Genomic DNA, 12,693 nt, shown 5'->3' on the forward strand with positions numbered 1-12,693 from the left:
TGTCGCCTTAGTGCTAGAAAGTTGTACAAAATAATTGTAATTAGTTTGCCTCCAGCTTTTTAAGATAATTTGCCATACACTTTTTTTCAACGCGATTTGATCATAGATTTTATTTTTATCTCATACACGACTTTCCAGCATGCAGGCAATAATTAATGGTTCATATAGAAATTATTTAATACATAATTATAAAAAAATTTAATGCAAATGAGAAATATACAATGAATTATAAATAATTTTCTAAAAAAACATATTAATAAACAAGAAGAATACCTCTCATTCAAAAAGTTTGTTTTCTTGTATGCAGTGTATTGTCATTAATATGTTCCTAGATTCAAATAGGTGGCAATTTAATAATTTCACTGTTTAACAAAGGTTGTACACTAGGAAAGCTCTTAGTCTTAATTACATTACCCCAAAATGGTTTTGTGGTAACATGACCATTCTTTACAATATTTATACCTAATATAATTATAAAAGTTTATTAAATATTAATAACATTTTTACATGTATTAAAAATTATTTAAATAGCTTTTTGTATCAAGTTACCTATTTTCCATGATGGAAATATATATGATTGTGTTTTATTCATCGCAGATGTAGTAGACAATTTTGCATCAGGATGTTGAAATATCGCCCTGGATATTGATTCTTTTAATGAAGGCGGTAAATTTAACGAACCTGTAATATGAAGATATTCATTAAAAGTTTATGTTTGTTATGAAAAAATTGTCAATAATCATACTTGTAATATCTTCATCTAGTGTAGTATTCAATAATTTCTTTGTGTGATAAAGATGTTTATTTATCTTAAATCTTTTCATGAAACATTTACATACATCTGTAACCATTTTTCCGTCAAGAGTTTCTGTAAGTTAGCATTATTTAGAGAGCAAAATGTAAATGGTAAGAAGAAGAAATCCAAATAAACTAACATACTTATTGTGTCATTATTTGCGATAAGATTTTCTTTGCACCTATAATATTGAGTTACAGGATTGCCTTGTAAAGATAGATCTATTAAAGAAGTCAAAACACTTATACTTTCTGTTAAATCGTTGATATCATCAATACAATTATTTGTCGCGTCTAAAACTTCTAATTTATGCAATTCTTTAATGCTTTTCAAAGATGCCATTTTATTACCCGAAATGTTGAGTACTTTCAAACAACGCTAAAAAATATTGTATAAGTAAGAATAGAGAATTAAAAGACAATAATCAATTCAAACTTACAGATAAAGTGAGTACACTCCGTGGATCAAAGCATAATGATTCTCCAACAGATAACTTTTGATTTTCTACTTGCAAAATAGTTAAATTTTTTAAACATTCAAGACCCTCCACTACCAGTATTTTGTTATATCCTAAATAAAGTGTTTGCAATTTCTCAAGAAAATTTAAATTTTCTATTTTACTTATTGTGTTATGTTGCAAATATAAATGCGTCAAGTTAGATGCAAAGTGCAAATTCTCTATTTTCGAAATATTATTATTTTGTAAATATATTACTTTAAGATTCCTATAATTAACAAAATTACCCTAAAACAATATGATTATATGTATAGATTATACTTCGTTATTATTTTAACAAAATTAACTTACGATGCTACTGATAAACATATTGTTCATGCGTAAATGAGTTAGAGTATATAATTCGTCCTTTTTTACTTTCTTGCTAAGAGATTTACTTAATTGCATTTGTGAACATTTTCTCTCGATATATTCGGCGGTTAATCGCACCATGATTGTAAAATTTTATCAAATATAATAAGCGTAAATATATAAAAAATTGAGTGGTTTAGTCGTAATTGATCAAACATTTGTTGGAATGACGCGCCTTTTAAACGTGACATCTATGTATTTCTTCATGAACTGACTACTCTTTATTTTAGCGACACCTACAATCATTTTCAAACTAAGCTTTAAATGGTAGAAGATGAACTTGAATCTTTGATGAAGACACAGATACATATGAAAATTACTTCTCCGGCCTTAAATGTTTGTCTAAGTTGAAAATAATGCGATGATGGATGTGGATTTATTGAGACCAGGCACTGTGCCTATATCTCCTGATACGATTCTTTGGTTTGAATTTTTATTAAATCCATCTTTATTACAACAACATTTATCCAAACCTTCTCCCGGTAAATGACGATCTAACCTCAATTATTTGATGCAAATAGAATAAAGTAATTAATAAAATTATTATGCTAATCACACTGTCATAAAATTATTCTAGATCCTTCAGCGACGGATTTAATTATCAAGTTTATGACAATAAATTCAGAACAAAAGGAAAATGAAGTGAAAATTGTTGATACAGAAATGAATGATACAAAACCTAACACCGCAGTTAAATGGAGTCACAGAAATCTTGCTTTGAAAATTCTTTCTTTGAAAGTAGCAGCTCATTTAAAATGGGATTTGGATATATTAGAAAAAAAATTACCATTACCAATACAGTTAACGCTACTCCAAGACCTTCTTTATATAACATCAGATTTAACAGTTGAAATACCAACTATACCTGAATTTGTAATGCATCCAATTTCTGATCAACTTCTATTTACGATTGTTTTATACCATAGATGGCATATAAGAGCAATTCTTTATAGAGCCTTAAATAACAAACAGTCAAAGCAACAATTTCTTCATATGTAAGACTTTAAATATTCACGTGATTAATTGTAATATCTTGTGCATAACTTCTTTCTTAATTTACTATATATAACAGTCCAGGTATACAAGAATCAACCTATGTACCACCTGGGGTAGTAGATGACATAATTAGAAAATTAGAAACTCAAGTGTCTAATAGTATAACCGTTCTAAATAATGTTCTTGAAAGTAAAGATATAAATCCAAAAATGTTATCCTTTGATACTTTCCAAATGCTATCTGAAGATAGCACAGAGATTAAACAAAATTGGGAGAATATGTATTCTATAAATTTAGAAGAATTTAAATGCCAGGTATGACATGTTTATATGTTTACTATTGTTATGTAATATTTCTTGTATTTTATTATTTATTGTAACATGTTTAGATACATTACGATCTGGCAAGATTTCATTTGTTAAAAGAAGAATACCAAGAAGCAAAGCGTCACATTATACAAGCCAAAGAATTATTTTACAATTTCGATAATTCAGAAGGAAGGTTATATTGTAAAGTTCAAAAAGAATATTTAGATGGTTGTTCCTTAGCATGCGAAGTACCTATAGAAGGAGTTACTTCCAGTCTTACCCAACAATTGCAAGCATCAATTAAAGATCAATATACTGTATGTATCTGAACATAATATAAGAAATTGAATTCTATATAAGATGTTAATAATGGTTATTTGTTTCAGAATATATTGCAAATTTTACAAACAGATAACATTACAAGAGAAATTCCTCAAGTTTATAGAGATAATTTGGAACTCGATGTGCAAGGAGGATCTGTTAATAGAAAACTTGTAGTAGCTCGCGATCTTTTGCTCCAAATTCAATGTTTAAATTTAGTTAGAAAAATTGTAGATGGTAGTATAATTCTTGGTGATTATATAACAGAAATACAAGCAGCTGGAAGCAAAGGAATGGATATATTTCTTTCGGTAAGGTAATTTCTCTATTGTTTTAAATTATTTGTTATTTTATTGTCCATATTACATGAAAACTTTTTTAGGCTCTTGGAAATGTTTTGGAACAAGCTACTGATACAGACAAAAAACGTATTTCTCGCTATCTTCTTTATTTCGTACATACCACTAATATTTATAGGTTTGCTTCTAAAATACTCAGTGATCCATTGTATATGACATTATTTAACGAGGAAGAATTAGAAGAAATCAGAAAATCAGCCACTGTTGAAGAACTTGAAATACCGGATTTATTATTGAAAAATGATTGGGGTATTCCGCTAATAACATATACTCGTCAGTATATGTGCATAAGTATTAATTATATAGCATAAAATATTGGTTATTAAGTGTTATCGTAATAATAAATTATTTAAATTACAGAAAGCTCAAGGATAGAAATATTTGAATTAGAACAAAGATTAATACAGTCATATGATACTAATGAAATTCACGAAATATTGATACATTTAGATGGTAAACATCGAATGAAACCATTATGGAATGTAAATAGTTGTTGGGAACTACCTATACCATTACAAAGTGTTGTAATGTCTCTTCCCAGAGGATTCCTTCAAGATTATTCATATGTATTGTTAGCAAAAAGTAGGGAATTAGTAATGTCTAAAGATTTTGAAGGGGCAATTGAGATATTAAATGTATTGGAGAAAGAAGTACAGCAACATTCACAAAGTGGAAACACATTAATATTTAAATTGTGTAAATTAGTAAACTGGGAATGCCTTCTTGTAGAAATTTGGAGATGTCTTCACTTATGGCCGGCAACGGGTATATGTATGTACATTTGATTTCATAATCTATTATGATTTAGATAATTAAACAAAAATTTTGTAGGTGATACGCAAACTTTAGTCACAAGATGTAAACAATGTCTTGGAGCATTACAAGCAACAGATCAAGTTATACCAAGACAAGAAATTATTGAATATTGCACTGTTTTTCTCTTAAATATGACTGAGTGGGATTATTTAACAAGTTTAGAGAAACGTTGGAGTTACTCAGAGTTTGCAGCAGCCATCAGTAGCGTTTGTCAAGATATTGTTAAATACAAAGGTGGAAGGAAATTTCCAAGAGAAGCATGGGATATGGGTTAGTTTTCAGAGTGCCAAATAAAAATTTCTGCATTAAAATATAATATGAAATTATATCTTTAGTATTGACTGCCTTTGGACCAAGTAGAGATCAACCACAGAAACGAAGCAACAGTGGCAATAGTGGAACAAGTACTGGTAGTGCTTCAAGAGATGTTATTGCTAGCATTGGAGGAACACTTAATAGATTACGCGAACCTATGGTTCTTACTGTTGTTATTTCATTATTAGCACGTTTGCGAAATGTTTTACGTGATGAATCTGGTCTTGAATTACATACACAATATCTTCCTCTTTGGCCTGCTGGTGTACCAAAGTAAGTTTTCACATAACACAAAATGTATAATGTTTTATAATAATACATAAATGTTATTTTGCAGCGCTAATTCCTATAATATTAGAAGTATTGGAGAATTGCTGTTTCAATTACTAACACAAGCTTTGAAATATTATCCAAGTAATGTTCCTTGGTTGAGATTGATGGGAGACCTTAATTTTGGTATGTATGAAAAAAGGATTAATTTCAAAACTAAATAAAATATAATATTTTTAGTTTTAGGATACTATGAAAGTGCAATAAAATATTATTTAGAAGCTATTATGGTAGCCAGTGATTTGTTCAGTCAACCAGTACCAAGATCACAGATTGATGATCTCGTTTATAGGCGTATGATTAAATGTTGTGCTCATTTACAATGTTATACCCAGGCTGCTGTACTGTGTCAATTTTTGGAGGAAGTAGATTATACTTTAGCTTTTAAAATGGCAGCCAGCGATCAAAAAAGTTGCGCACCAGCAGACGCTATGGACGCGTACTATCATTGTATTTGGGATACTACAATACTTGAGTATCTCATTCATTTACATACAAAACGTGGTGAACATCATAGAAAACAATTAGCGGTTAGTAATTATATATAATTTATTTTAAATATGTATATATATATTTATAATTTAATTATATTTTAAGATTAAAGTAATTGGTTTATTGGAATTGAATTCTAATAATAATGAAGAAATACAAAGGGAAGCAGCGAACATTCGGAAAGCGAAATTTTTAAGAGCATTAGCAAAACAGTATGTTTATTAATAAAAATGTATATAAAATTTTGTATGACTATATAATAACTTTATACAATTTAAATATAACGATTTTTATATTTATAGTCTGAATTAATAATTAAAACGATCAAATCTCCCTCCTTTACCGCGTTCAACTCGTACCAATCACAGCTTTTTGTTTTTTACTCTAATCGATCTAATGAAACACGGAATTGATAGAATTATTTTATTACATGAAATATTTTGTTAAATTAACATCACGAAAAAATATTTTTTAAAATATAAGTGATTATTTGTTTATTATAATAAAGAGTTTTTAACACTTTATAGCATATCATCTTTTTCATATGAGTCATCTACGATCAGCCCTTATCGTTGAATACATTGTCGTTGCGTAGTGCGATGAGTGCATATTATTGCTGTACGTAAACGTATACATAAATTATGTTTATATGTTGGAAATGAAGTGTGCAAAAAGAGTTAGCTTCGGATGAAAGATTATAATAAATAGAGCAATTTAACAAATTGTAGGTGACGTGCATAACATTGTTAAAACACAATTCTCATAGAACTGCCTTCGTAAACAAGGCGCCATGATGTTCTTGCAACGCCATAATACTGTTATACGACATTTCGTTCTTTCTATGATAAATATTTATAATTAAAACTATATGTAAGATACGAACGAAATCAGTTACTTTTTGTGTACTTTTCTACGTTGTAATAATCTCTGGCTATCTGATTTTGGTGAGTACGTGTAAAAGTTAGTGAGTTCTTCCTAAAATTCTGAAAGTTCTCGGTACTATTGCTTATTGCAAATACCCTCATTCTACCACGAAAAGGAGTGAAAAAGATAGAGATTGGAAGACAGAGAAAAGTTGTAGTGGAAGAGAAAAAGAGAGAGAAATATTATGTACGTTACGAGTGGCTGTACTGTATTACAAGAAAATTTGCTCAGATATTTATCGTGTTCGTAGAATTGTTGTCATTAAGAATACGATAAACTCAAGGTGAAAATCGATAAATTCATAGATATTTTTATTTGATTGTGATGGCGAGAGGTTGGCGTCAAGAATGTAGTAACAGGAGTGGGAGATTGTAGTAAAAACAATGCTGGATCGCTAAGCAAGTTCTGCGTGAGTATATATATATACATATATATATATGTAATTTATTATTAGTTATTTTATATTTTTTTGATGCACATTCTTTATATTTGCGATATTTAATATCATATTATTTCGTTTTATATTTTGTGTATTCTGTATACCAGATTCCTTACATGTCTAACCTCACATCTAACGTAATATTTATTTTTTCATTTAACCAGCGTTAACATTTCTTTAGTATGAATTAAGTGGACCTTAAAAATGCCGCAATATCTTTCTGATATACAGAATATTAATTTAAAAAATAAAATGTATTGAAAACAAATACTTCTGTAAACGACATCAGAAAATTTTGAATAAATATGAAAATTGATAAAATGATATTAAATTACAGGTTGCTACAAAACGGAAGCTATAAAAAATTCATACATACAGTTTACATATTACAGTATTTTTAACATGGACGATGAAGAAGGATCATCAAGTTCTGGACCCATGTCTTCATTGAACAGTTTGTTTTCATTTACTAGTCCTGCTGTAAAAAAGTTACTTGGTTGGAAACAGGGTGATGAAGAAGAAAAATGGGCAGAAAAAGCAGTTGATTCATTAGTAAAAAAATTAAAAAAACGGAAGGGTGCAATAGAAGAATTAGAACGTGCTTTGAGCTGTCCAGGCACACCTAGTAAATGTGTAACAATTCCAAGAAGTTTAGATGGTAGATTGCAAGTTTCACATCGTAAAGGTTTGCCACATGTAATTTATTGTAGAGTATGGAGATGGCCAGATTTGCAGTCACATCATGAATTAAAACCATTAGAGTTATGTCAGTACCCTTTTTCTGCTAAACAAAAAGAAGTTTGCATCAATCCTTACCACTATAAAAGAGTGGAGAGTCCAGTGCTCCCACCTGTATTAGTTCCTAGACATTCAGAATATGCTCCTGGACATTCATTGTTACCATTTCAACAAATAGCAGAACCAACAATGCCACATAATGTGTCCTACTCCTCTAGTGGATTTAATGCTGGATCTACTGGTGGTGTAAATCCAACATCACCTATGTCTTCTGTTGGATCTGTTCCCAGTCCAGGAAGCACAACATCACCAAATCCACAAAGTCCATATGGTACTAATGGGCTACCAGAAACTCCTCCTCCAGCATATTCTCCACCTGAAGATGGTTCACAACCTGGACAATCACCACCACCTGATCCAGTAGCAATGGATACAAGTGGATCAGCTGAAGTAGCTCCAGTATGTTATCAGGAACCACCTTATTGGGCCTCCATTGCATATTACGAATTAAATTGTAGAGTGGGTGAAGTTTTTCATTGTCATTCTCACTCTGTTATTGTGGATGGTTTTACAAATCCAAGCAACAATTCTGATCGCTTTTGTCTTGGACAATTGTCCAATGTAAATCGTAATTCTACTATTGAAAATACAAGAAGACATATAGGCAAAGGAGTACATTTATATTATGTAGGTGGCGAAGTTTATGCAGAATGTCTCTCTGACTCTGCTATATTTGTACAATCTAGAAATTGTAATCATCATCATGGATTTCATCCTAGTACTGTTTGTAAGATTCCACCAGGATGTTCATTGAAAATATTTAATAATCAAGAGTTTGCCCAGTTACTTTCACAAAGCGTTAATCATGGTTTTGAAGCAGTTTATGAATTAACAAAGATGTGCACTATAAGGTAAAATGTAGGATTTAAAAATTAATGTTAAGTAGCATAAGCAGCAATATGTAAGTTGCAATAAATATATATTTGTTGCAGAATGTCATTCGTTAAAGGATGGGGTGCTGAGTATCACAGACAAGATGTTACATCTACTCCTTGTTGGATTGAAGCACATTTACATGGACCCTTACAGTGGTTAGATAAAGTGTTAACACAAATGGGTTCTCCTCATAATGCTATAAGTTCTGTATCATAATTTGTGCATCAAATCTAATAGCAAAGGGAGAAAATAGTGAACTGTAGGAAAATCTGATGATTCAAGAACAGTTTTTAATATCATCATATAATATTTTAACTAGTTATTGTAAGAGATTTATGAAAGTATCAGAGAAAGTGGTAAATGAAAAACTGCCTAATGAGATTTTTCTCATGTGAGTAAACTGAAGCTAATATGATTATGAAAATAAAGGGTTACGAAAGTTCATAATTATTGAAAGTGATCCTTATTAAAGAAATTTCGGAGATTACAGTGTACACGTAAAAGCTGTACAATTTTTTGGCTGTTAAATAGGAGAAGAATTATAGCAGAAAAAATATGTGTTATATATGAAGAATCATATTTTTCAAATATATTCAATTACACTTATATATAATACGTTATTTTATATGGAAAATTGTTACAAAAATATGTCCTAATGCTATATCACGAATGCTTCATTAAATTGTTTCGAGACTTATACTGAAATCTACATATGCGTAGTTAAAGAGCAAATCAACTGTAATTAAACAAAAGACGATTACTGAATAATAATATACGAGAATGATTCAGAATTACATCAAATAACATTTTAACATTTATAGTTTTGAATACAATATGCATGCTTCTTAAGCATTTGATTTATGCCTAAACAAGTCTTAGAATATTTAAATTTATTACTATTAAGATTATAATCTAAGTGTAATTAATTTCAATTTTACTAATTGTAATACAATTAATATTTTAATATAAACATCAGATGCTGATCTCACGTTAACATTTGAAAGTTAACTGTATCTGATGACATATTGGAATATTAACTTTGATAATGCATATAAAAATATTTTTTGCGCAACGTTTCCTAATATTCGCGAAATGTAAGCCTTTGGATGTAGCCTTATAAGAAATTAATGTGACAACTAACATAAAGTCATCTACTTACTACTTGTCGAATTGAGAGTAATATAAGACTTATGTGTTAGCTTTGCACTTTTCAGAAGTGTTTACAAATTTCAGGCTTTGACAGAAGTTTATGTACATATAAAAAATATAATATTATATGATGTTATATGCAATTCAAATAATTGGCATTACATTTGATACAAACCATATGAAAATTCTGTGAATTGAATTCTGAAAAGTGCCAAAAGTGTATGTATATAATGCCTTTCATTTAAATCATGTCGAAAACTATTTTTGTTGATCATTAATAGGGAACTTAAGCCAATGGAGAAAGATTTACCTAGAAAATATTCGGTTACAAAAGATATTGCTTGTTTTATATATTTTACTGAATAACATGCAAATTTTATAAGAACATTATAATAGTGAGCATAAGAATTATATATCACATACACATTCAATAATGAGCTGGGAAGGTCATATGAATACTTAGTTGAGATTAAATAAAATTAAATCAATGGAAAGTGTTATGCATTGAAATTTCATTACAATCAACGCTCATGTCTGTGTCTTTACATATTTATAACAGAACATTAGCTTCATGATGTAGACGTTTATTATATACATCGATTCTCATCTTAATTTTACATTAAGGTACGCAGGTATTACTGAAGAAGCACAAATCTCAACTTAATGTTACTATTGGAAATACCTATAATGTATATTCGAATGATCTTCTGGCTTGCTGATAAACTTACGATTATAATTCAAATTATTTTTATGTATATCTTACGAATATTTCAATTGTAAGTGAATGAAGAAAGTATACGGATCATATAACTTTAACGGAGAGTACTTGAGAACTGGAACAGAAGTCACTGCCGCTTGCTGTTACTTATTTGTCGATGTACCTAGCTGTGATTGTTTGCTACCAAATTTAGCAAATTACGTATGGGTGATCAACGATGGTAAAAGTATTTGCTTTATTGAATCAATGAAGATGAAGATATGTATTTGAATTTAAAAGCATAATCGTACAAGGAAATATGACAATAACGCTTTAAAAAAAAATACGACGAATAAAAATATTCAATCAAAGGAACATTTATCGTACCACGTACCATTTTTTCGTGATCACCTGTAATACCTATTTAGTTGAAAAAAAGAAAGATAATAATAATAAGAGAAAAGTATTTTTCATCGAAACGACGCTGTAATTGGTATAGATAATGTCTTAAAATAATGTAAACCTGTTAACAGAAATGTGAATTAATGTTTTAGGTATATCGAGCTTGTAGCACTCGTAACGAGCACAATGCTTTATCGCAATATGTATGTATGAATAGCTAATATGTAATAACTATATTTAGAGCTTCTATTCTTTGTTGGTATCGTTTTCAATTTTTTTACTGTTAATTGATGCACCATATATTGCAAATCTTATTTCCAAATCACCTGACATTGCTTTCTAATTCCTAAGTTTTACAGAACTGGATAAGAGCTTAGTGAGTATTGCAACAACAACATTATCATGCTACAATTTATATACTTAATTATGTGCCGCCCAAGTTGTGCCTTGGATATCTTTTACACAATATATTTCAAATAAATATACAAATATGAAATGAAAATTTGCTACAATGTGTAGTGAAACAAATGTATTGTTTGTCAAATAGTGCTTACATATATTTTGATCGTATATTATGTGCAAAGTACACTGCCTATAATGAGATTCCTAAATGCATAAATATATATTTAAAAATACAATAGTTTTATAGAAAGAAATTTATATAGATTATCATGATTGGTGATTTGGAAAAGATTTGTGATTATTTTAGATGTCAGTCAGTGTAAATAAATTCTTTTAGCTGTAAAAAACATTTACAAAATCCATTCCACATTTATCATGTAGATCCGATAGCTACGGGCTTTCTCTTTAATATTTTCTTTACGTCTTTCAGAGTGTCGGTATCATTGTATATTATTTCAGAAGATGATCGTGATAATAAAAAACACAGTTATTTATCATGATCGAAAGTACGATATCAAATAAATTCTGTTGCAGAATTATAAAGATTATCAACAGAAATATCGATCAGATATAGCTAAACATAATTAAAGCTGCATACATTTCTTTATCCTTGAAACTGATATCATTCGCACATATAGAAATCTTCATACTTTCGATGATGTAACAGCAGATGCTGATTTGTTGTAGCAATCAACATTACGATATCGTACAGCTCTGCTATCGTTATTAAAATTATGAAATTCTTCAAGAGAGACTTCGTACGTATTAGAATATTATCAAAAAAAATGTACTCTTGTTTCCTCTGTCAATCTTTCGAAACAAAGTCAGACTTCGTTCGACGATTCAAAAATTTTCATTTGTGCAACTGTATCTGCATTTCTGGTAATTACTGTGTTGTGCAGTTACCGAGTATAAATAAAAAATGTTTCCTATCTGTGTATCTATGTGCAACGAAAACACGGTAGTTTTATTAATCTTATAATCGATCAACACAATCCGTATTATACCCTGTATTATTCCCCAAATTTTCTTATACGACGCTGTATTTTTGTATATTATAATTTTATAAAGATTGAAACATTTGTAAATGATAACTATTAAATTAAATATATTTCAGATTTGAATAAGAAAAGGAAGAGCAGGACTTTTACACTAGTGACTAGTGTTATTATAGGCCAGTTCGTACGCGAAAGTCATTGGTCTGTTTACAAAGAGCGTGTAATCCGATTCGCTGTTTTTCGTAGGAAGAATAGTTCGAAAGTATTAACGGATATTGTTATGTATTTTCTATTTCAGTACTCTCGTATTAACCTATTATTTGAATTAAGGCAACCAGTTTAAGACAAATAACCTAAATGGATGATTTTAATCTGGTAAGCTTGCGAAATACAATTTTACGCTTGTT

At 29.5% G+C, this 12,693-nt stretch overlaps 2 protein-coding genes across 2 annotated transcripts; one reads left to right on the forward strand and one right to left on the reverse strand.

Annotated features, from left to right (window-relative positions):
• Window positions 1-279: 279 nt before the first annotated feature.
• On the reverse strand, window positions 280-1,868 carry LOC117231710 (protein phosphatase 1 regulatory subunit 42-like). The gene is made up of 6 exons (XM_033490390.1): window positions 1,605-1,868; window positions 1,236-1,541; window positions 940-1,174; window positions 746-868; window positions 550-681; window positions 280-462 (listed from the first exon to the last, which is right to left on the reverse strand). Exons 1-6 carry the CDS (start codon window positions 1,743-1,745, stop codon window positions 335-337), a joined length of 1,065 nt encoding a protein of 354 aa, XP_033346281.1. The 5' UTR covers window positions 1,746-1,868; the 3' UTR covers window positions 280-334.
• A 55-nt stretch (window positions 1,869-1,923) lies between these two features.
• LOC117234519 (integrator complex subunit 8-like) lies at window positions 1,924-12,245 on the forward strand. Its single transcript, XM_033495844.1, has 14 exons — window positions 1,924-2,146; window positions 2,242-2,659; window positions 2,737-2,974; window positions 3,049-3,285; window positions 3,355-3,600; window positions 3,672-3,921; window positions 4,009-4,419; window positions 4,480-4,734; window positions 4,800-5,052; window positions 5,117-5,235; window positions 5,290-5,639; window positions 5,707-5,824; window positions 7,302-8,613; window positions 8,695-12,245. The coding sequence occupies exons 1-14, from the start codon at window positions 2,026-2,028 to the stop codon at window positions 8,852-8,854; spliced, it is 4,488 nt and encodes a 1,495-aa protein (XP_033351735.1). The 5' UTR covers window positions 1,924-2,025; the 3' UTR covers window positions 8,855-12,245.
• The last annotated feature ends 448 nt before the right edge of the window (window positions 12,246-12,693 follow it).

The sequence above is a fragment of the Bombus vosnesenskii genome, unplaced genomic scaffold, assembly GCF_011952255.1.
Source record: "Bombus vosnesenskii isolate JDL3184/JDL3185 unplaced genomic scaffold, Bvos_JDL3184-5_v1.1 scf7180000013263, whole genome shotgun sequence".
In the NCBI taxonomy this organism is placed as follows: domain Eukaryota; kingdom Metazoa; phylum Arthropoda; class Insecta; order Hymenoptera; family Apidae; genus Bombus; species Bombus vosnesenskii.